Source organism: Equus quagga, chromosome 13 (assembly GCF_021613505.1).
Source record: "Equus quagga isolate Etosha38 chromosome 13, UCLA_HA_Equagga_1.0, whole genome shotgun sequence".
In the NCBI taxonomy this organism is placed as follows: domain Eukaryota; kingdom Metazoa; phylum Chordata; class Mammalia; order Perissodactyla; family Equidae; genus Equus; species Equus quagga.
The window spans coordinates 25,718,658-25,743,348 of NC_060279.1; the positions used below are offsets into that span (position 1 = coordinate 25,718,658).

Consider the following 24,691-nt stretch of genomic DNA (forward strand, 5'->3'; position numbering starts at 1 on the left):
AATGTCAGTCGAGTTGGGAAGATCCACACTTTAAAGTACCCAAACCTTATGAGTTTTTTCTTGAGTTTCTTGCTTCCGTTTTCACCCATGGCAGCTGTCACAATTATTTAGATCATGATGCTGTCCTTGTTGGCCAGGAACACTGCCAGTGCTATAGCAATCATCATCATCAGCATGGGGAGCCATTGGCTGCATTGCCTCTGTGAGGACGGAGAGGGAGAAAAGAGAAAGAGGCCATGGTTGGTTGGAGAAGATATAGGCAGAAACAATCTTCCTTCTTCCCATTCTAGCCCAATGGAAAACCTTGGGTTGGTGGAGGAGAAAAAGCTTTTTACATCACACTCTCTCACTTTGTCACCTCCCGTGGGATAAAACCACTTTACCGGTGGTCACGGGCCCGTAAGCCAGGATCACTGGCCCAGGGAAGGAGGGGGCCAGATACCTAAATACTGATTTGAATAATCAAGGCTGGAAAGTAACTCAGCAAAATTATATTATCCTCTGTTCATATTCCTCAGTACTTTTGCTCTCCTCTCTCTGTCCTTGCCACCATGCTCATAGTAGGCTAAAAGAACACCATTTCCTACTTTAACTGATAGTAAGTCTTTCCCTTCAGGCTCAAGAGTTCCATGAAAATTAGGCTTGGATGCATGAGCCAGTGTTTCTTTCCACTGTTGCTATACTGTCAGTATAGTATAAACCAAGCTGAATGGGACAGGCTGGCCGCATGTCGGCAAGGGCTGATAAAGTTTATCTGCAAGATTTGGCTAAAGGAGGAATTGCCCCATCATCGCCCAGGGCTGTACAGGAGGAGAAACCCTCTTACTCTGCGAGGCTGCTGCTGGCTCTGGTTCAGTTCTTCTCGACAGTGCTGCAGCTTACGCAGGCAGGAGAGGTACTCGTCACTGAGGTTGTCTAACTCCGAATGCAGTTCTCTGCACTGCGGGGGAGAATACCACCAGGGTCATCACCACCAGTTCTGTCTGGGACAGAGCCCAGGGAGGGGAGAAGGCCCTGTGTCAGCTACCCCTTCATTCGTTTGGAATATTTCCCACCATCCTCCCTTCCCAGCCTTTCTTGGAGATTTCACTTTGCTTTTTGTATGTCTCACCTAGTTTGTCTGGAGTGTATTCATTTAAATGATTGCTTATAATGCACATTATAATGTATGTTATACGTGTAAGTGCTTTGATGTGACAGTGTATGTGCAAGAGCTTTGTAAATGAGGACACAAAAAATGAAGTTCTTATAGCACAAAAGACCTGGAAGTGATCTTAGTCCAAGTCTTTCCCAGGAGCTAGTTGCATGCAGATACTTCTGGGCATAGGTATGTTTGTGAATATGTCGGTAGGAAGAGTCTTGTTATTTAAAAGGCACTATATAAAGTTTTAAGATACTCAGTGTAGGACAAAGTTTGGGGAGTTAATATGTTTATTGAATGTGTTTGAGTTTAGATTGACTTTCCAAAAGGTAGCTATTTAAAACCTTGAAATAGGGGTCTGTATAAATAAGGAAGGGAAAAGATTGACAAGTTAACCCGAAAGCAGAGACATTTATGTGGGCAAATGAATAAGTGCGGGCATCCAGTCGCAATTTAAATGTTGAAATCCCTGCTTTCTGGCTGCCTCCTGGCAGTTCCCCTGCCACTGTGGGATGAGCCCCTCACTATCTGAGGTCACCGTCTCACCTCCTTTTCCTTGGCCTGGAGCTGCAAAGTCTTCTTTTGCAGCTCATCTCTGGAATCCCAGTCTTTCTCCTTCCCTGTACCCTCAGGCTCCGCTTCGTTACTGGAGGGCTTTGGACTCCACACAGGCAGAGCCTGATCTAAAAAAGCAGCCAGATTCTCAGTGATAGTGAGGCCCACACCTCTGAGGAAGGGCCCTGCCACTGAGAGAACCCCTAGGAATGAGGAAAAGGGAGGGGAGGGAACAAGAGAGGGCCTGTCCCTGGCTGGACTGCATGGAGAGGAATTCTCTGATCTTTAAAGAACTCCCCTGGGGACCCTGCTCAACCTGGACAGAGAGCTGGCATTCGAGCCCCTTTAGGGCAAGGTGGGCATCTTTTCTTTGTATCCCTAGTCCTCTCTAATGCCGGATACTTCTAGAGAACATTTATTAATCCAGTTTCTTTGGCTGTATGTCGTATCCTCTCTAGTTAGTTTGGTAGGTTTGCTAAATGCTTTGTTATAACCCTTTTTCCCTTCTGTCCTCATTTCAAAGTCTTGAGAATGGCAGTCATATCCTAGAATTCTTCTTTATATGGTTAAAGATGGTTTCTCAGCCACCTGGTAGTCTTAGCCTTGGTAAAGAGAGCACTGGACCAGGAGTCGGAAATTCTGAATTGTTGTCGTAGCTGTGTCCTTAGTTTGTATGACCATAGACCTTCATTTTCTTATCCATACTATGTGGGCATAATGATTTCTGCTTTATATTTTACCCAGTGATTGTGCTAAGAAAACAAAAGGCCATGTGTAGTGGATCAGTGAGGAGCGTTTGCCCCCTTCAGATGCGTGATAGATTCTTCTTAGGACCCTAAGGCAGCAGATACTTAAGGGTTAAGAGTGAGGTGAGTGTTGCATGCAACATGGTTTAGACTTGGGGAGTTGGATGTGATTTGGAAAGCCAAGTGTAAAAATTGACATGAAATACTGAGTTCAAAATCAATTTATTGAAATGTTCAACACAAACATGTTTTCAGAGGGAGTAGAAATCCTTTTCACAGTTTATATACCTCTCAGGATAGGAAGCTAACTAGTTCAAGTGTTCTCAGAGCCACTGATCAGTCCTTTAAAAGCTCCCCCAGGTCCCTAACCTAACACAGTTCCAGAACTGGATGGGACTCCGAGAGGTCATGTAGTTCATCCCCCTGCCTCTAGCCAGCAAGGAAAGAGCACTATCTTAGAATTTGTGGAAGTAAATTTGCTGACCTTTCTTTGTTAAGAGTTTCTCCTGTTCTTGAAGCTGTAAGGATTGATTCTGAAGCAGACCTGTAGGGAAACACAAGGACCTTGTCTGTGCTGGCGTATTTACTGCAAAGAGTGTCTTTTCAGAACTTTGCTTAGAACCTTAATTATTAAAGATGTTCCCATCTGTTATAGGTTGAATTGTGGCCCCCCAAATTCATGTTAAAGTCCTAACTCCCAGCACTTCAGATTGTGACCTTTTTTGGAGAGAGGTTCTTTACAGGGATAATCAAGGTAAAATAGGACATTAGGGTGGACCCTAGTCTAATATGACTGGCGTCCTTTTAAGAAGGGGAAATTTGGACACAGACATGCATAGATGGAAGATGTGAAGAGGCATCGGGAGAAGATGGCCATCTCGAGGCCCAGGAGAGAGGCCAGGAACAGATCCTTCTCACAGATCCTCAGAAGGAAGCAACCCTGCCAACACTTTGATTTTTGGACTTCTAGCCCTCAGAACTGTGAGAAAATAAATTTCTGTTTTTTAAGTCACCCAGTCTGTTGTACTTTGTTACGAATATACCATCCTTATGTCTCTTCCTACCATGTCTTTACCTTTGTCTCTTCTTAAATGTTACCTTAGAAGAAAGACTTTCCCAGATGACCTTGTATAAAATAGCACCTCTTTTCCCTTTAACCTGCTCTGTTTTTCTCCATAGCAGTTATTACTACCTAACACATATTTATTTGTTCATAGAAACTCCGTACTCCACTCTAGAGCTTACTTAGAATGTCAGCTTCATTAGGGAAGGAACCGTGTCAGTTCTGTTCATTATTGTATCCTCAGTGCCGGGTCTACAATGCCGGGCAGTTGGTAGGATCTCAATAAACATGTGTTGAGTAAATGAAGGCACGGTTGTGAAATGACTTCTCGCCCATTCAGCTTCTGCTCTGTAGGTTAAGGTGGTGGGCAACCAGCAGAGCCATTAATTGAATCGGCTTCTCTAGCTTTTCAGAAATTGCCTACTCTTCTGAAAAGCCCCTTTTCCTCTTGTATGTAGTTTTCAAGTGAACTGAGGCATATGTAGTGTGGGCTTATTTTCTGAACCATTCCCAGTGACAAAGGTTTATGTGACATATTTATGTACATAATAAGTTAGAATATATAGAATAAGAACAGCCTTAGAAAACCCAGCACTTGGAAATCTGCAATTCTGGGGGACATGCAGGTGGTTGTCATTGGCATGGAAGGAGAAAAGTAGAAAAGAAAAAAAAGAACAGAGGCTAATCTGTAACTTGTGAAGAGCTATGTAAATGACCTCACTTCCAAGAGGGTCTGAAAGTGCTCAGAGGAAATGCCGAAGACTGGGCCCCCGATCTCTACTCTGGATGCCTTTTGTGAGGCAGGAACTCCAGGAACCCCAAAAAGCCACCTGTACTCCTTTCCGAATCTCGAAAAGAAACTTACTCTGCAACTGCTGTACTTTGGTCACCAGGGCGAGTTTCTCCTCCTCTGACCTCTTTAGTTGATCTGAAAATGAAATAATGCAAACCAAAATGGAAGAACCGACCTCAGACTTAATGAACTGGACACCTGAGATGGAAATCAGTCATAGGGGCTGTTTTGTGCATGCCCTCTGATAGGTGTCAGTGGAAGTTGCTCTTCCTTCTACTTGTCCCCAGTGCCTTGGATTTCATCTGCCTCAACCATGTCGGGTTGAATTAAGGGTTGTATTTGCACACATTTTGGTCCTGACAGAAGCTGTGACTGGGAAACCTTCACTCTGCTTTGTGTTTCAACTGACCTTGCCTTTTTCAAGTTAGAAATGTGGCCTTGACACCTGTGACTGATGAGGGAGCAGCTGTGATCTGGCCCAAAGGGATGGGCTGGAAAAGAGAGCTGATCCTACAAGATCCTTGCATGCATTGAAATTAATTAATTTTCAGCCTTGGATGATTAAAACAGCCCTGCCTTTCCCTCAAGGTAAAATGAAACCACAAAGCCAACCAAGCAAACAATGAAAGACTGAAGCCTGTCTCTCCACCCGGGTTTTTTCCTCTGGGCTCGCTCAGCCAGAGGCCTCCAGGGAGAGGGGTACCTTGTAGGTGTTGGGTGTCTGAGCTGCACAGGTCTCTGTCCCCCTGCAGGCATTCAATCTTGGCCTGCAGTTCCTGGTGCTCATTCTCCAAAAGTCGCAGAGCCTGGTTCATCTGTAAGTCTCTACTGTCTGCTCCCTGTGAGGAGGAGGAGCCGACACAAGCAGGTCAGTGCTGGGGTGGACGTTGGGGCACTTCCCATGGAAGAGGAAAATTGTAGAAAATTGTAGAGCTTTAGAAATAGAAGGAGTATTAGAGAAATAGAAAAATAGGGAAACTTTTTTTTTTTTTAATTCTTGCTCTACTTCTCACACTTATAACAAACAATGCTTTAGATTTTTGGTCGTCACAAGGACTCATTTGGGTAAATGCCCAGATTAAGGAACACCAAATCATCACTTGTCTAGATGTCTTCACTTTGTTTTTACTTTTCATTCTAATACTATCAGTTTTTTTTTTTTTGGGGTAAGGTCATTTTTCACAAAGAATTAAGATTAAAAAGAAAAAGACCATAACAGTTGCCTTGTAGGTGATGTGAGGAAGAGAACAGCAGAGGTTGAGATGTGGATGCGATGCAGTGGGCAGCTGGCTTCGTCCTTTGATAAGACTCACATACCCTGTCTCTTATCAAATGGGCTGTTCGGATCCCTGCTTCAGTAAAATTACAGACTTTTGAGGTGGGTTCTCAAAATTCCAAACCAAGTAAGTAAGCATTGTGCTAAGTGCTCTGCCCAGATTACCTCACTCATTCTTATAACAGTCCTATGATGTCGGCATTGTTATCCTCACTTTAGAAATGGGGAAACTGAGGCTTAGGAGGTTAGTTAACTTCTCCGAGGTAACACAGATGGGAAATGATGGAACCCTTGAGAACGCCAGGGTCTACTGTCATTGCTTTAAAAATACGTCAGCAGGATGTGTTAGTTAATACTTAACCTATAAGTAAATTAGTGACATTTTTTATGTGCCAGTAGTGGGCACTTCTGAACTGGATGCTCTACTGGGCTGGGGTGCAGAGAGTGGGTTGGGGTAAGACAGAAGGCTGATGAATGTTCCAGCCTGGCCTTTTGCGTTTGGAGGGTGACCTTCAAGTGAACACTTAGTTCATTTGCATGAGCAGTGCAGATATCCTTGCTAAACTCAAAATTAGATTTCAGAGCCAAAACAGAGTCTGGTACAAAGTGGGCAGTGAGTGAGGAACTGAAAGTCAGATGCTCTCAGCTGCCTTTGGGGCCCCAACTCAACAGTAGCTTCTCTCATCACTGCTATCATTGCCCCCCTCCCATGACCCTGCCTCCTCTCCCTACTCTCTACCCCCAGGGCCTGGTACCTGCAGTTTGGACTGAAGGACATGGAGTTGGCTCTCCAGCTCTCTGTACTGGGTCCCCAGTGTCTTCCAGTCCTCCTTCAGAGCTTCGTATTGGCTCCTCCACTCTTCACACTTCTGCTCCGCCAGAGCCAGAGACCGCTGAGAGAGATCAGAGGAGAGGGTGGTGTCTTGGAGGTTCCATAAGAGTTGTGCAGCTGGCTCCTTTGTTGCCTAGAGCTGCCCAGGGGTTGCCAGCCCCAAGGATTCTGCAGCATCCCCCTACCTGCGTGCTCTGCAGTTGCTGCTCTGCACTCATTTTCTCCTCCAGCACTTTCTGCAGTGACTCCTTGGCCTTCTGCTCATAGCTGTTTTTCTGGTCTTCCATCTCCAGTAGCACCTTTTTCATTCCCCAAGGGGAGTATTTCTGTAAATGTGATGCAATTCAACAAATATACATTGAGCGTCTGTGTGTCAAAACCTGAGCTGGGATACAGAAATGAAAAGAATTTGGTCCTTGCCTCCAGGGCAGAGATAACAAGTAATCTGGTGGACCTTCTTCCAGGCTAGGGGTGGGCAGAGAGAGTCCTTCAGGTGATGTGAGAGGTGAGTGGGGATACTAAGCTGCCCTAGGAATGCTGGGCCTTCCGCAGGTACTTGAAATTCAGTATTTCCAATGGGAAATCGTCTTTCTAAGCCTGCTTCTTTCTCCTGGGCTTCCTCACTCTGACCAGCATCGTCACCCACCCAGTCTCCCAAGCCCTCAACCAGGCAGTCATCCTTGGCTTCTCTCTCACTTTCTCCCAGTAATCAGTTGGTCCTCAAGCTTTTCAAGTCAACCTCCTTAATAGCTTGTACCTGTCTCCTCTCTGTCCCTACTGCCACTTCCTAGTTCAGACTAATAATACCATTATATGGATCAATGTGACAGTTTCCCTGTCTTCAAGCCTTGCAGCTAGGGAGTTCTTTCTAAAGTGTAAATCTGATCACATCACTCCCTGCTTAAATCTCTCAGTGGAGTGGCTGGCCCTGTGGCTGAGAGGTTGAGTTCGAGTTCGTTCACTCCACTTTGGTGGCCCAAGGTTTTGCTGGTTCAAATCCTGGGTACGGACCTAGCACCACTCATCAGGCCATGCTGAGGTGGCATCCCACACAGCACAACCAGAAGGCTCTACAACTAGAATATACAACTATGTACTGGGGGGCTTTGGGGAGAAGAAGAAGAAGAAAAAGACTGACAACAGATGTTAGTTCAGGGCCAATCTTAAAACAATAAATGAATAAGATTAAAAATAAATAAAATAAAAAAAATAAATCTGTCAATGGATGCTCAGTGTCCTAAGGATCAGGTCCAAACTTGTTGGCATGGCTCCTACTTATAAGCCCAGACTTTCATTCCATGCTATCTCTACCCATGCTGAACTGCTTGCATGTTCCCTAAGCACTGTGCTTTTTGGCCTCTGCTGCTTCTGCCTAGAGCATCTTTACTCACCCTTTTCACCTGGTTAAATTCTACTCATGCTCAAGATTCAGCTCAAGAACCATGTAAATTCTGATAAATCTTGACTAACCATCCCATCCCTCAACTCTTTATGGATTAAGTAGCTTTTCTTAGTGTTCACTTAGTATCTCCTGCATGTTTCCCTCTCTCCAATCTCTTGACTCATCTGTCTCTCTATGGGCTTGTAAACTCCTTCAGGACAGAGAGTATTTAAAAAAAAAATCTTTGTAGCCTCAGGGATCTGAGCAATCCCCCAGTAAACTAAATTAATGTTTTAAAATTAACACATTTTCATTTTTAGAATCCCTTCTGGCTTCAGGATCAAGAGAAACACACAAGAGCAGCTTTGCAAATTCACTAGGGGTCTTACCCTCCCCATGCCTTTCATCTTTATACCCTGTGATTTTGGAGAAGGCAGGAAGCTTTTACTGTCAATTCTAGATTACCCACTGGGTAAGCAGTAGTCTAGACAACACAAATTTAAGGATCAATATGGAATAATTTCCATTTAGCTTTGGAATCATCTGAAAATTTGCATTTAAATGTGAGTGGTCCTGTGTTCTTAGAACAGTCATTAGAAACCAGATACAGGAGTTATTGGTTGAGGTCATACATTAGTATGTCCCAGTTATTGGACTTAACCATGCTGGTCACTGGCCAGCTTTATCCCTCATTAAAAATAAATAGACTGACATACTGGATTATATGTTGGTCTCTTATGAGCTTAGTTGGCGTTATTTAGTTCATAAGAGTCTGACAAAGCAGCTCATACTGAAAATATGAAAATAAAAGCCGTGGATCAGTAAACCAATAGGCTATGTAAATTCTGTTCCCCTGAAAGACCCCACCCGTGCCAGGTCCACTTTATCTCCCTAACTTCAAATGCCTCACCTCAGTCTCTTATTTGACAACTCACCGCCTGTCAGAAATCCATCCTCAAATGTGAAAGCTGATTTCTTTCTATCTCTTGCAGAGATCGTTACTAGATAAAAGTTACCCATGGAATGAAAATCATTTTGCAAGGCTTCATTATAATATCCAACTCATCTGTTCAAAGATTGGACCTGTGAAGTTCTGTCTGGGTGGTATGAATTTTTACCAACCTCCAGGTATCCTCAAGGTTCCCCTGGAGCTGGCAAAGTGCTTGGTGCCAGGGTTCCTTCCCAGGGTGCAAAAGGAAGGACACCAGGAAAAAGGGAGAGGAGGATGGAAATAGTGTTGTGGTGAATTGGGGACCAAAGTGAAAATGGCAAAACCAGAACTTGGTGAGTAGGAATGGGTGCATCAATCTGTCAGGTGGCATTTCTAGGGAGTAGGATTGAGGTTCAAGCATCCTTTAATCAATGATTCTGGGTTATTTTAATTATAAATTACTTTAATTCTAGATTTCTTGGCTGGAAGTGTCCTCCAGAATGCTTACCTGGGTACAGGTATACAGCTGGTTTTCTAAGGATCTCAGTTTGCCTTTCAATTTGTCTTCATTAAGCTGGCCCTGGAGCAAATGGGATGAGTTAATGAGTTTGGGTCAAAATATAGCATGTAAAGAGTTTTGTTCTGAATTCCCAGCCTATTGCCTAGAACATCGTCTGTGCTCAAACAACGTTTGTGGAACTGAACTCTTTCAGGAGGTAGGGAGGAGAAAGGTGACAAAAGATGTTTGGGTAGGAGAGGATCTTTTCCTCTTTCTCTGGAATAGGAGAAGGAAGAATCAGTCTGGCCCTCTATGTCCTCTCTGTACCTTGAGGCTCTCTATCAAATGGCTCAGGGTATCACAGCAGGAGTCCATTTGAAGGAAAGCTTCTCAGCTCTCCTTTTCCTCCCTCATTACCTCTCTCCCCTGTCTGTCTAGGCACTTCTGTACTCCTCATCTCCTCTCAGTCTTGTGCATGGACCTTTACCTCTAAAGTATAGGCCAAGAAGACTAAAGGGGTCTCTTCTCCTAGGGGGCATATACATTCCCTCTCTTACCCCTGTTATAGGCTGAATTGTGTTCTCCCCACCCCCCCCCCCCCCCCCATTCATATATTGACATCCTAACCCCCAGTACCTCAGATAGGGTATTTAAAGAGGTAATTAAGTTAAAATGAGGTCATTAGTGTGGGCCCTAAGCCAGTATGACTGGTTTCCTTATAAGAAGAGGAGATTAGGACATCAGGATACACAGAGAAAAGACCACGTAAAGACACACAGAGAAGATGGCCACCAAGGAGAGGCCTCAGAAGAAACCAACCCTGTCAACACCTTGATCTCAGACTTCTAGCCTCCAGAATTGCGAGAAAATAAATTTCTGTTGGTTAAGCCACCTGGTCTGTGGTATTTTCTTACAGCAGCCTTAGCAAGCTAATACACTCCCCTCCTCGCCAAACATACACACACACACACACACACACACACACAGGACTCAAGATGAGAAATTCTTTAGAAAAGAAAGAGATGGAGGAGAGATATTAAGGTAGTGTGTGGGTGGGGTAGGGGTGGGGGTAAGAGGACTTCGCAGAAAGCCATATTCTATTTATTCATAAATTGGGTCTGTCTAAAGGCATTTTGGACATTCCAAGAGGAATGCTAATGTCAAGGGTGAGGGTGGAGAAAGGCAGACAGGAAGGGTCATTATCTCTTTCTCAGTTTTTCAGTATTTCAGCTGAATAGGTAGCTAACCACTTCCTTGCTGCTTTGTTCATCCCTCCACCTGTAGACTTCCCCCTTTTTCTCAGGTAGGGGTTTTGATCTTCCAGCCCTGAGTTTGATCTAGGGATGTGTATCTGAGGGGGTAGGGGAGAGGGGAGGGTACCATGGATGGGAGCTGATTTCTCAGGAAAAGGCTGTAGATCTCTTTACTGGTAACTGGTATTCATATCCTTTTTCTGGCACCTTCTAACCAGGCCCTTTGGGACACTTATAAGGTCTGGAAATTACATTTCTGCTCAGGCCTGAGACGCCATGGCCCCGCTCAGTCAGGAGGCTTGGACGTTTCCAACCCTCATGAGGTTTCCGGTCTATAACGGCCTGGGGGCAGAGGAGGGGACTCAGTTTTGAGGTCTGTCTCCCTCCCTGAGTTTCAGGGCACCTGGGGGAGGCAGGAAGTGGTATCTCAAGGCTCCTGTTTTGATCTTGTTTGGCTGATTCTTCTCATCATGAGAGCCAGGGGGCGCCTCCACCCTTTCTGCTTCCTGTATTACTCAGCCAAGCCTTGCAAAAGCAAAAGGCTTTGCCAAAAATAATTTTTCCGAGTGCCTCCTGCTATTAATGTTTTCCATAATGTCTCGTGTGAGAGCTGAGACTCAGGGATTTGGCATTTACAGTAACCACAGGCTTTGGGTCAGATAAAAGAGATGGACAAAGACTTCCACTGTTCTGGGCTTTACAGTAACCGGTCAAAGGGCTGCATTCCCCTGAGTGGGCTGTTTATTGTCAATCCACAGGTCCTGAAATCAACTCCCTCCGCACCCCCACCTCCTGGTTCAGATTTCTTTCCAACTCTGCGCATTGTTTCCTCTGCCTAAACTCTTACTATGCAGAGTGCAATCAAACCCACTGAGTTTAAGGTTTATCTTGCTGTAGTTTGGAAAGAAAACAGACAAGCCCAAGGCAGTATTCTTACATTTCCCCAGTCTCCTACCCTTTTTGGGTAGCTCCTGTCTCCTTCCTTAGTATGGTCTAAATCCAGTATTTTGCGTCTTCCAACTGTTTTTGTATTTTAGCTGCACCCCAGATTACTTTTCCATTCATCTTGCAATCGAAGACAATTCAGGATGGCCCCTTCAGTGGGGTTGAAGGACCACCCAAGTCTGGGACTGGAAAATATCTCATCCCTAGTTCTGCCTTCCCAGACTACCCAAGGCAGGCAGGAAAATTTCAGCCAAGTTGTTGCAAATGGGGCATGTAGTTTCCTGGTCTGAGCCCCAGCTCTCCCCACATGAGGCCAGTGTACAGTATGGGGGAAGAAGCAGTTTTTACAGTCCTATTGTGGACTTTTTCGGGCAATCACACCCCAGGATCCCAGAGTTCAGAGAGCACAGTACCCTCCGTTGGAAAAGAGAGCAAAGGGGAGGCCATACACACCTGGTGCTGGTCTGAGGGCTTCGGCTCCTGCTTCTGCTTGGCTTTACCCTGCCTCTGATCTGTTCTCCAGAAACACTACCACCTCACCACAAAAGCACCAGCCCACAGCTCCTCTCTGCTCTAGCAGAGGCTGCTTAGGGCTTGCAGCCAATCCCCCGCTGTGCTGTCATCTCAAGATCTCATTTCCACTTTGCAGAGCTTAAAACCCAAGTGTGCCCTGCTCCTGTCTTTGTATTACTTGATATCGAGAGCTCGAGTTCTCCGCTGCCTGAGTTGTTTCTGCTCTGAAGGTTGGATCCAGCTCAGGAGTCTCAGCAGCCCCAGGGCCTGCTGTATCCAGAAGGCCTAGAGTCAGTTTGGAGCTGGAGGCAATGGAGGGAGCTGATCCTTGGGGTTCTAGCAGAGTTTGCGGTGAGCTTCTCTGCATACGAAGTTAAAGATTCCAATCACAGAGGCGAAATGGAAAAAATAAAGGCCTGAACTGGGCTGAATGTCAGAGACCCAGTTCTGGCCACGTTCTTCCAATTACTTTTCCCAAACAACACAGACTGGGGCTGTGCTTCCATTGAAGTTGACGCATCCACGGGAGGGATAGAGGGTTGAATTGTCTTGTTTTGGGGGAAGCAAGATCTCTTAACTGAGAAATCTGAAACTATTTTTCTTAAAAACAGGAAGCTGGGGGTTGGTGGGGAGGAGGAAGAAAAGAAGGGTGAGTATTGGGAGGGGTGGGAAGAAGGGGGACAGAACCATGGCCAGAGGAACTTGTGCCGGAGTACAGAGGGAAACTGCCCCTCAGAGTCCACCGTGGAAATGGCTCTTAATACATCCTCCCCGTTCCCACCAAGCTTGCTCTGATTCAAACTCTGATAGTGTCTTACCTGGGATATTAGGAGTTTTCATCACCCCACCCCCACCCCTAGCAGGGGTGCTCATTCTTGTCAGAGAACCTTTTAAAACACAGATCTCATCACTCACTTTCAATTCAATTCCAGGCTATTGATTGAGCTTCTTCTGAGGATGCGCCAGACTGTAGGATTTTAACCCCAAATAAAGCATAGCTCTGTTGTTAGCCTGCTTACTGCCTGTAGCAGTGTTTCTCAAACTGGGGACAGCATGCGTTCTCATGGATCTGAGATACATACGTTTTTCATTTAAAAGAGAGTCCATACATTATTTAAGTTTGAGATACCCCGTTCAACAGAAAAAGTTTAAGCACCATAATTCAGAGACTTGTCTGAGGCCCTCCCTGATCTTATCTTTGGTACTTCTCTGACATGATCCCTTCATTTCAGCCACGCTCTGCTACACCCAATGCTTTGTTACACCTTGGCCTGTAATCATTTTGATTCCTTTACCTTAAACATTCTTTTCCTTTCTGCCTTTTTTCCCCCACCATCATTCCTATTTCTGTACTAGTAAACTCTTATTCATCCTTCAGGACCCAGCTAAAGCGGTCCCTGTCCTTTGGAGCCTACCCTACTCCAGCTCAGGCAGAATAATTGCTCCCTTCTCTTTTCCTTGCATCACTTTGTAGACACTGCTATTATACTTTCTCACACTGTATTGGAGTTAGTTATTACATGTCTCCCTCTTTCTGGCTGACATGTGGGCTCCTCAAGAGCAAGGGCCCTACTTCTTTTTGTCCCCATAGCACAGGGCCCAGCACACAGTTGGAACTGATCAAATGTCTGTGGAATAACCAAGTGAGATGATCTCAGTTTAGTTCAGCACCGGAAAACACCTGGCATGCACAGCTCTCTGTCCTAGGCTCCTTGGCCAATGGAAATGACTTCCTTAACAATTAGGAGCCCGGAACATAGACACTTGAATCCAGGGCCAATGACTGACGTGAGGAGGGAGGGAAGTCTCTTTCACATCACTGCAAACTTCTCAGTTTTGCTCCACGCCCTTCTGTTCTCTCCCTCTGTCTAGTACAAGCCATCTACGTGGCAGGGTTAGATGCTCATGGAGGCCTGTGAAGTTGTGCGTTCTCTCTTGCACCTGGCGCTTTATGCTCTGGTGGCACCAAACTGCTTGTCGCTCCCTGGAGTTACTAGTCTAGGGGTTTCATTGAGGAGTCCAAGAACCCCTGGGCAACCCTGAGACACCCTTTCAAGGGATCTGCAAGTTCTTCCTTTTTCCAACTACATATCTGTATGAGGCTACATTTTCCTCATATGCTTCAACCAAAACAATGTATTGGAGCATATTGAATGCAGAAGCAAATATAAGAATCTAGCCGTCAGGGCTGGCCTGGTGGCCGAGTGGTTAAGTTGGCGCGCTTCGCTTTGGCGGCCCGGGGTTTCGCTGGTTTGGATCCTGGGCGCAGACATGGCGCTGCTCATGAGGTGTCCCACATAGCACAGCCAGAAGGACCTACAACTAGAATATACAGCTATGTACTGGGGGGATTTGGGGAGAAAAAAGCAGGAAAAAAAAAAAAAGAATCTAGCTGTCTTCTGTTTAGCCAGACATTAAAAAGATTTTCAAAAGTGTAAAACAATGCTACTCCCTCACTATTTTTTGAAAAATATACTTATTTTTCATAAAAATATGTAATTTAGGTTCACATGGAATGGATTGACTATGGTTATTTTAAAATGAACACGTATTTTAAGACGTTTAAATTTCTAATATGTAAATTCTGATATGGTACATATAAAAAGTTCTTTGGGGTTTTCAATAACTTTTTTTGAGAGTATAAAGGGATCCCGAGATGAAAAAGTTGGAGACCCATTGCACCAGACTGTATCATGCCTCTGGGTCTTTGTGCTTGTCCCCTGCCCAGAACACAGTTACTGCTTCCACATTTGCCAGGCAAATACTTACATAACTATAAACATTTCCCTGGCTCCCTCCTTCCCTGGAGTCATTCATTCTTTCTGGTGTTCTACTATATCCTGAAAACATTTCTTTTATTTCTCATATCTTGGCATTGTTTAGGCATCTGTCTCTGTTACAATACCATAAACCCCCAAAAACCTGTCTAATTAATCTCATTATTTCCAGTGCTCAGTACAGAAATCATGATCTATGAATATTTGTTGAAGGAATGGACCAAAATCAGAAGGTCTGAATTTCAGTTCCAGTTCTGCCTCTAACTAGCAGTGTGACTTTGGGCAACTCACTGGACCTCTCTGACACTCAGTTTCCTCATTGGCAAAATGAGAGAATGAGACTAGGTGACCTCTAAGGACCCAAACCATTCAGACATTCACATCTGGGCTGAGTAGTGGGTGCATGCTGGCTTGGAGTTAATATTGGTGTGAATCCCATACGAAAATAGTTGACGTTTACCACAGTCAGTAATATTAGCTGTATTGGGGTGTTCTTTGTTTCCTTCTAACAAATTAAAAATAGGAATTCTTCCCCCTTTTGGTTCTGGGTCTTCCCTGGGTATGTGGCACATTGGCCCTCAGTTGATGACCCTAGATTTAGCAGAACCCTGCCATATATTTACTGTGTTTTACTGTTTGATTTCTAGGACTTAGCACCATTCCCCATCACCTGCCTCTTCCCACCTCACTCTTCAGTAGTGAGAAAACCTCTTCTTTTGCTAGAAGGATATGGAAAGAAGAATGAGATTGGCACACATAGAAGCCCATGAGCTTTGTTCAAAGATTGCATCCCCTTACCTTCCAAGAGCTATCAGAAGCCCGAATCAGGGTGGACAGTAGGTCTTGAAGAATCACCATTTTCTGTTTTAGAACCAGCTCCCTTTGTAGGGCCTCCTGGGGGGAAAAATGCAAGAGGGTAAGATTAACGTAGAAGAGGAGGGAGAAGATGGATGGAGGAGCCTAGGGGAGAGTTCACATGTTACTTACTTTGAGGTACTCGGAAAGCTGGATGATCTCCTAGAAAGAAAAAGGGCATTCAAGAAGACTCTAGGAGCAGGGGCCAGAGCCAGGGCTGGCTTGTGTTGAGTAAACCTTCTGCCTTGGCTCAGACAGAGTCCCTCCAGCCCCCCATGTCTGTGGTCAGTGCCCCCTTGCCATCTAGGAGAAAAGTGTTCCTCCATCCCAGCCTGAGTTTACCATGGAATTCCAGATGTCGGAGGAGGACATCTGGAGGAGCTTAGATACCATCTGATTCAACCTCTTCAAGGTGAGGATTTTCTTACCTTATCTAAAACTGCAACTCCATAACTGGGAAGAGAAGAAACAAACACAGAAAGCAATGGTTCAGAGAAACAAGCACGTCAGGAGGCAGTGGGTTGATTCCTTCTCTGATCTCTTCTGAAGAGCCAGAAGGGTGGGAAAGGTCTTTCTCTTTCTTAATTAAGGTAGACATTGAAATTCATTGTGTTCCCTCTCCAGATACTTGGTGAGGGTACTCAAGTAAAAGCTTAGAAGAGAGGAATGGATGGGATGTGAGGGAGTCGGGGTGAGGAACATGAAAGGTACTCACTTGGTTTGTTGACTGGCATCATTCTTGATTGTTGGCTGTGTTTCTTCTGCCTTTGTCTGAGTGCCTGAGATGGAGGATGAGGTGACTCAGAACCCACGGGGAGGAGTGGCGGAAGTGGGGAGGGACAGGGACTCTCCCCTGCCAGGTAGCTGGGACTGCTGTGGCAGATTCTCTGTAGGCCCCAGTGAGGGAGGGGGGCTCTGCTCTTACCACGGTGGTATTTGGCTGGCTTCTTGACAGAAGAGTCCTGTGGTGGAAGGCCCCCAGCCTGAGAGGGGAGGTTGTCAGCCAGATCCCTCTGGACACCTGAGGGAGGATGATGCTGGGTTGGAAAGACCTCAGACCTGGTCCCTGCCACCTGGAAAGAAGTGGGAGATCTTGAAAGCCTAGAGCCTCTTAGAAAAAGATTCTCCAGCTGATTGCAGAAAGATGAACCAATGATCAAGTTTTAGGTCCAGAAAATCAAAGCAACCCATTCAAGCCTTCAAAGCTACAAGGTTATCCCTGCTCCTGCCCTCCCTTGTCCTGGCAGGTGGGAATGGCCCTCTTCAGGCCAGGCAAAGGGGGAGCTGGGCTTACCCCCAATTACTCGCTCCAGAACCCCTGTTCTGCCTTGTTTGGTCTCGGCCACTTGCACAGCCAGCGTGGTGATATGGACAGAGCTGAGTCAGGAGTGAGGGGTCTGCCTTTTCTAGGTCTCAGTCTCCTGTCTGTGTAATGAGTTGGAGAAGACGATCACCAAGGTCCCTTCCATCTTCTAGAGAGGCCTTCCTTCCCATTATTAACAGCTGGACTATCGCTGAGCTTTGTGTGAAGAGAAGGTAAAGTAGGGAGTTGTAGGGAGGCGTGCGGTAGTAGTTGTCACAATTTAACCTGCTCTTTTTTATATTTTCTTCTTACTGACTCAAAAATCCCATGCTTGTAACATAACACTTAAAGGCTAGGAAATATCCAATCATGTGGACTAACTCAGTCTCAATAGATAACTGATAGGCTCAGTTATCTATTCTTTAGTTAATTGTGTTTTCTGTTCTTTTTCTCCTTAAATTTTTCTTTCAACAAAAAGCATTCAGAAACCTTGCCTTAGAAAGCGCACAGTTGGTTTTATTTTACCAGTGGGCTCAAGGGTCATTTTTCTGAACAGCACCTCCTATGGTGGACAAAAATACACTAGTTAAGAAGCCCTGGCCGAGCAGCAACTCTGGGTAGGGTTCAATGCCAGGCACTTCCAGGGAATACAGCAGACCCATCCCTGCGGTCAACATGTGCACAACGTGGAACGGAAGACACAGATGGTTTGGCGGCTGAGGTCATTTCGACATGCCCTGATTTTTGCCAAGACTGCTCCTTCCCAGGCCAGACTAATGGGCCCTCTAAGAGTTACACAATCTTAGAGGATTTATAACCTCATAAGGACCACACAGGACAGAGGTGGCCTGAGAAGCCAGGGAAGGCTTCCTGGACCAGATGAGGGCCTTCGCTGAGTGAATTTAATAGCATTGGAACAGCCTAAGAGAAAAAGAGAAGGTGGCTTGGTGCAATAGCCTCACAGAAGAATAAAGGAGAGAAATGTGTGTGGGCACGTGTTTTGAGAGAGGGCATCAAGGGAATTGGCCTGCGTACCTGGCATCCAGTAAGCACTCAGTAAATATTTGTTAAATGATGGATAAATGAATGCTGTGGAAGATATGTATGGATTGCCTAAATTTGAACTGATACTAGGAATTAACTATGGAATTGTTTTTAACATTATTTTTTTCTCCTAAAAGGCAAGTACAAAACAAAAAATAGCTAAACAAACAAACAACACAACAACAGAAATCTCTGAATGAGTAAGTGGCTAAGAAAGACTTTAATATGGCTGAGGAAGAAGGGACTTCATTTAAGCCACTTTTTAGTGACTTTGAGCCCCCCATCCCCCTAGTATCCCTCCACCACATATTCAGAGCAGTGTCCCTCGACATGGCCCACCTGCTGTCTGGAGGAAGAGATCCTCTTGGCCCAAGACAAAGGTTCCTTGAGGTCAGTTGCCTGGCCTGTCCTCCTGGAGGGACCGTGCTCCCTGGCCTGGGAGCTCCGTGCCTTGCCTTCCTCCTCCACCTCCAGGTTCCTTCTTCTGAAGAACTGCTGTTGTCGAGCTCTCTGGAGCTGTTCTCTTTGCTGGGTCCTCAGCGCCTTCTCCACCTGGCGGCAAGTGGTCACGTTGGGGCGGCGGCGGCGGCCTTCACGGGTCTCCTGCCGGCGCTCACACTTGGCCTCGTAGCTCTCAGCCCGGCGGGCCAAGCCCGGGGAAGGCCTGGGGTCTGGGCTGATCATGATGACCTCTTGAACACCTGTTGTGCTTGGTGTCCAGTTCCTGGAATAGCTGCCTGGGTCTGCCAAATGCCAAGAGGGAGGAGAAGGGGAGGGGTCAGGAGACGGGCAGAAAAATGATGATCTCCATGGACAAGAGGGCAGAAATAGCACGGAGTCCCATACATGTGGGTTGAAAACTGAGGAGGTGACAGTGTCAAACTGGGAGTCAGGACTCCTGGGTCCAGTCTCTATGCTAATTTCTGCTTTTCTCTAGCCTGTGTCTCCCCCTCTTTAAAGTAGAAAGGTCTTCCTGGCTGCCACTTCTTCCTTGACCAAACATCTTACTCTGCCTCTAAGTCAGAGGCAGAAGAGAAATAATTGATACAAATCATCATGAGCTTGTAACCTTTTGGATGGCAGAGATGTGTTCATTTTCCAGGGACTTCTAGAGAACAAGTTACTTGGCTCGCTGTTCCCCAATCTAAAAGAAAAGCCAGCATCTTTACTGCTTTCTTGGCCCGGGTTGTTACTAAAATAGGTAAACAACTCTTCCTAAGGCCTGGAGGGATAACTAGACCACCCAAGGTGTGGCCAGCACTGTGACTAGATCTCACTCCTTTCTTCTTAGCCCCTAGCAAGTGGCTTGTGAGCCTGGTCCTGGGCATGGTTCAGGAGAGAAATCCCATCCTAATTCCTCCCATCATAAAGTCCTGATGTTGGCCCATTGGCACCCCACTTCTGGCCTAGGACCGGGTTCTGACTCTTAGGTACAGATCGTCTCAAATCAGTATTGGCCAAGCACCTGCTGCATGCCCAGTGCTGGCCAAAATCCATTTCAGAGCTTCCAGTTCAATAACTCTCCTAGCTGAGGGTTCCATTTTTTGGAATCACCTCCCTGTCAGGACTAAGTATGGTGCCAAGTCTGCTTTCCTTAGCCCAGACACAAAATGTGCATTGAAACCAGCAACCACGTGGATCATACCTCAATGAGGTTATTACAAACAAAAGTGAAACAAACAAACAAAAACCAAACAAAAACAGTAATGGAAAGTCCTCAGGGAACCAGGCTTGGTGTCAAGGCCACACTTGCTGCCCCTTTACATGGCCTTACCTGCTACACACATAACCCCCAAACCCTAATCCCTTCTTCCTTCTCTGTGCCCTTCTTTCACTTTCCTACTCTCCCTTACCTACCTTCTGCAGATTTGTTTATTCTCCTACAACCCTCTGGTAGCTTGGCTGAGTTGGGGCTGGACTTGGCTGAGCTGGATCCTGAGCACCAGAAATTCTGTGCCCTGCTTCCACTGACCACTGGAGTCAGCCCAGTGACTCATGAAGGAAAAGGGACTCCCCATAACAGCTGCCACTTGTCCTCTCTGTCCCGCAACCTCACTACCCACCACCCTGGAAACCTAGTTCCTGGGGAGGTCAGAGAAGGGTATCTCAGCTTCACCAGCCAGCAGGCATTTGCCAGCTCTAGCCCCTTGGGTTTATTTAAGGCCAAACACACTCAACAGGTACCAACCTATCTGCACCTTCATTGGAACTTCACTGCCCATCCTGGCTCAGTCTGGAATTCTCTGCAGGATTCTTACTCTCTCTCTGATGGTACCACCCATTCCCTGGGCTCATGGGTGGGGCAGTCTCACTCCCTGAGAGGGGTCTTACATGGTCAAGCCCTGCATGCTCTCAATTGCCTGACTCTTGAGGTTTCCAGGGGCGTACTTTGGTTTCGGGCAGTGCTGATCCCAAGCAGAACGGTGAGGTTGTCAATGCTTGTCCTCTCATCCCATCCCTGGGTGGTTCTCCCCTTTCTTTAGGCCTTTCTCCTCACTCCTACTCTGTAGGGGTCCCCTAACTTCCCACCTGTTACTTTCTTTTTTCTTTTTTTCTTACAAACTGGGAAACATTAAGTTTGCGAAAAGTAGTATCAGCCGTATAAAGCGTATGCAAATCATTAAGAACAACACTTTGAACTGACATTTAACAAAAGATGCAAGGCAAACCATCAGCAAGTTCAACTATTTTAGAGTTCAACCTAAGGAGCCAGACCCGTGGTCAAATGGTTAAGTTCGAGTCTTCTGCTTCGGCGGCTCTGGGTTCACTGGTTTGGATCCTGGGCGTGGACCAAGAACTGCTCATCAAGTCATGCCATGGTGGCATCCCACACAGAAGAACTAGAATGACCAACAGCTAGGAAATACAACTATGTACTGGGGCTTTGGGGAGAAAAAAAAGAAAGAGGAAGATTGGCAATAGATGTCGGCTCAGGGCCGATCTTCTTCACCAAAAAAAAAAAAAAAAAAGGTGGGGGGAGCTTCTTTCAAAAAGAAGAAAGTTCAACCTAACATGAAATCAATCCAATTTAAATTTACAACAGCAAAGGCATATTAATTACTCTCTCCAAAATTGACAAAGATAATTAAAATTATCATGTTCTATACTGATTAGGTTAGGATTAGTTAGATACTCAAAATTGTTGAAGTTGAGGTTTCATTTTGGTGTATCTTTTCTGGTAATAATTTGGCAGTTATTGCCAATTGTACATAAATCTCTGTACCTAAAAATCTCAGCAGACTCCTGGCATCCCTGGTGTTAAGATCTCTCAGCACCATAGTTAGGACTCCAGTGACTTCTAGCTCCACCGATGACATGTCCATGTTACGAGTCTGAGAAGTATTCTCTTAATCTGTCTGACTTACCTTACTTATCACAATACCACTGCTTTCTTTACTTAAAAACTTAGAAAAGGATCTGAGAGGCCCACCCACATTAAATTATAAATACTGGGTGGAGGGGACTCAGTATCACGTGCAGGTGAGCTCCATGTCCAGAATCTACCCTTGGGGTATCCAAGCCATAGCTCCTGGCTCTTCTGCCATAGATGGGGGAGGAGAGGGAGCCCTGGCTCTGGACTCAGACTGTGCGGATACATGTCCTGGCTCTGTTACCTACTACCTATGTGCTTTCAAACAAGCTATTAAACATCTCTAAGCCTCAGTCTCCTCATCTCTAAAATGGGAAACTACCTCCCAAGGTTATGAGGATTAAAGAGAAAGTGCACATCCAGCATCTCGCACATGGCATACAATAAATGTTAGCTTTCTGTAATAACATATGTAAGCCATGATTATTATTACCCCTGTCCTGCTGATCCTGGATATTGAAGACTCGGTGCTGTAAGACGAAGGCCCCAGGCTAACCTAGCACTTCCAGGACTGAGAACGCTGCATCCTCTAATTCCCCCACCCCCTTTCTCTTTGAAGGGGTACTGTTTACCACATGGAGGGGATGCTGGCCCTGGGTTGAAATCATATTTACTGTTCTGGTTCATCTGACCTCTGGGTGTGGGCTACAAGGAGAAAGAACTTCTCTGTGGTCTGGACACAACCACCGTCTCCATTAGTCCCAGCAGAAAGGCAAAGAGACGGGAGTGAAGAATTGGTGTCCAGCCTGCCAGAATCCCACCATGGAAATGTGGGGCGTTAGGTCCCCACCCTGTTTGGCTCCAGGTAATCCTCAGGCTTTCTAGAGGAGGCAGATGCTCTGATTACGGAGAATCTTCCTGCCTTCCTGCCATGAAGAAGAAAGGCTTGTGGCGGAGGAGATGGACCCTGATAGAAGTTCTCTCGGGGCTCTCTACCAGGCTGTCTATACCAGTCCACTGAAACACGGCTGCCCTGCTTTGCTTCCTGAGAGGCAGACGTTGGGACTTATTACCCAAGTAGGGAGTTGGAGTAGAAATGGCTCCTTAGGAAAGGGAGCCGTCTCAGACCCCCAGACCCTCACACCTGGTAGGATTTGATGCGGCACAGCTGAACGGAATCGCACCCAGCACTCCGGGATGTCTTGACTTTCCGATTTGCTTAAACACAAGAAGCCACGTGGGATGGCTGACTGATGGGGATGGGCTATAGAAGAAAAAGGAACTGGTCCCTGTGTGGTTCAAAGAAAGGTCACTGGGCCGCTGCCCAGGCTTTCTGGCATCTGTGGGGTGCCCCTTGGCAGCACGAGAGAGCCCAACTGGAGCTCCGGGGTGAGGTAGGACTGGCTGGGGGAAGCTCTCCTCACTGCCTCAGGGAGAGATCGGAACACTACCCTTCACCTGACAGTGGTTTTTGTCACCTCTCCAAGACTCTGTTCCTACTTTCTGGCTGTGTTTGCAATGAATGGCTTCCTGCACAGGTCTGGGCTTTGGGATCTCGAGCTCTCAGTGTGAGCTGAGGAGAGAAAGACTTGTACAGTTGCTGGAAAGGCAGCTTCATGTTATGGCGTCCCTGCTTTGAAGCGAACTATGAAAGGTCATTTAATTTATGACTTGGTCATCGGGTAGCCTGAACTCTAAGTCATTTGACTCACCTCTAATCTGATCTAAGGGATGGAGGAGAGAGCAATGGAGGCTGAGCCCCGCGCCTTGGCTAGTGTCCCTGGAAACCAAAGCAGAACGCTGTCTTGGTTACCGAACCCCAAACACTCTTAAACTACACCATTCACTCCTGTGTCTCCCTGTTCAGCCCAGGGAAGCTTGGATGACAGAGTCTTATGCCCCACCCCAGAGTCAGAGATTCCAAACCTGGACATAAAAGCAATCCTCCTCAGTTACCTCGGGTCCCAGGCTCCAACCCAAGCAGCTCAGGAAAGCATTCCAGCTCCTGGGCAGATCTTGGCTCTGGTCTCAGATGGGGCAAGACGGCAGCTGAGTAAAGTTCAAGCTCTCAATTCATGGCTCTGGGCCCCCCTAGCATTTCCCTTCTTGGTACCGTCTTTTTTTTCGGCAGCAGCCTTGCTGAAACAGGAAACAGAGAAAGCCACAATGCTTGCTCACCCTAGTTCCTCTCTTTTGCTCTCTGACATGGTCTGAGTGGGCCCCTGCACCCTTGAGGCCTCCAGGGCTGGGCTCAGGAGCTCCTCCCATCAGTGGGCACCCCAGCCACCCTTCCTCTTGTTATTGGATTGGTCTGAGCTTGTGAACAGTTTCAAGTCAAGATTCCTTTCCAGGAGTGGACAAGGATGGGCCTTGCAGTTTCTATGAGGGGAAAAATGCCTTTTTGACCTTGAAGAGTTGTTCCCTGTATAGATTTTCATCTGTGTCAGGTAGCTCTCTTTGTAAGAATTTTCTTTCCTTTAGTTACTTCTTCCCAATTCTGGTACTGTGAAGACTTTCTACTCTTCTAAGGTACCTGGTGTCTTTTTCAGAATTCTGGAGTGAGGCCAGCTCTGAATTTGCTCCTTTCTGAAGCAATGAGGGTGTGTGGTGGTGGTGGTGGTGTGAAAAGGTGGCCGGGGAACGAAGGGAGCAACAGCAGGCAGAATGTTATAAGAAAAAGTTTCCTAGTCAATTGGACTAGGAAATTTGGGGAAAAACTAAAAGGAACTGATCTGTGTGCATTAAAAGGAAACCATTACAAATGATGTTGTCAGGAAATTCCCAAGAAGTTCGGAATAAGATAGTGCAGAGAGAATTGGACTGGGGCAAGTTAACTGGGTAGCTTTGTAACCTTGTATGATTCATCTTGTCTGCATGGTGCACCGAATGTGGGGGTTAGATGATTTATATGGCTCCCATGAATTCTAAGACTTGACATATGTGAGGCTCGTAACGAGACTTTTAAATAGCTGTGGTAGGATAATATTTACTAACACGTGGGAGTATGTCACAATCTTCTTCATTGCTTGCTACTTCCCCCATTCTCTGAGGAGAAGAGGAAAAGCAGCAGGCAGGGAAAAGCACAGAGGACGGATTCTCAAGCACTAGAGAGCACCTCGTCTGCACGGTGCACTGAATATGGTGGTTAGATGATTTATATGGCAAATGACATTCGCTTAGGAGGAAAGACAGTAGCCCGAGGTCCTGTCTCTGGAACTTGACATGTGGAGATGGGAATGAGTAGAAGACAGAGGGGTTGGGGAGCCCAAGACGGAGAATAAGAGCATTTTATTGGCTTTAGAAGACTAGGGAGAGGGTCCTGGAGTTTAGGGCACCAGAGCATAGGAGAGGACAGGAGATTATAACAGGAGTAACTATGGACCAACTATTTGGACTCGATTAAAAATTAAAAAAAAAATGTGTACGAAGATCAAAATCCCTTTTGGGGCTATTCATTCAGTGGGATACCACAAC

General features: G+C 46.1%; 1 protein-coding gene across 3 annotated transcripts; it reads right to left on the bottom strand.

Annotated features, from left to right (window-relative positions):
* Window positions 1–77: 77 nt before the first annotated feature.
* On the bottom strand, window positions 78–23,291 carry TRAF3IP3 (TRAF3 interacting protein 3). 3 transcript variants are annotated; one of them, XM_046683166.1, is made up of 16 exons: window positions 23,174–23,291; window positions 18,247–18,650; window positions 16,486–16,633; window positions 16,276–16,339; window positions 15,989–16,013; window positions 15,693–15,722; window positions 15,504–15,599; window positions 9,227–9,298; window positions 6,592–6,732; window positions 6,330–6,467; window positions 5,002–5,137; window positions 4,371–4,433; window positions 2,927–2,986; window positions 1,688–1,824; window positions 827–940; window positions 78–200 (listed from the first exon to the last, which is right to left on the bottom strand). In XM_046683166.1, exons 2-16 carry the CDS (start codon window positions 18,589–18,591, stop codon window positions 108–110), a joined length of 1,662 nt encoding a protein of 553 aa, XP_046539122.1. In that variant the 5' UTR covers window positions 18,592–18,650; window positions 23,174–23,291; the 3' UTR covers window positions 78–107. The 3 variants fall into 3 exon arrangements, 2 of the variants coding, with proteins under 2 accessions (XP_046539122.1, XP_046539123.1); XR_006891645.1 differs by lacking the exon at window positions 1,688–1,824; XM_046683167.1 differs by lacking the exon at window positions 1,688–1,824 and having other exon boundaries at window positions 78–940.
* Window positions 23,292–24,691: the final 1,400 nt, after the last annotated feature.

Excerpts from the sequence above, each read along its gene's own strand:
- TRAF3IP3 (XM_046683166.1), bottom strand. The coding sequence starts at position 18,591 with ATGATCAGCCCAGACCCCAGGCCTTCCCCGGGCTTGGCCCGCCGGGCT. Across the intron at positions 6,468-6,591 it reads AGCAACTGCAGAGCACGCAG|CGGTCTCTGGCTCTGGCGGA; the intron begins GTAGGGGGATGC and ends GATCTCTCTCAG. Across the intron at positions 1,825-2,926 it reads GAAACTCTTAACAAAGAAAG|ATCAGGCTCTGCCTGTGTGG; the intron begins GTCAGCAAATTT and ends CTGCTTTTTTAG.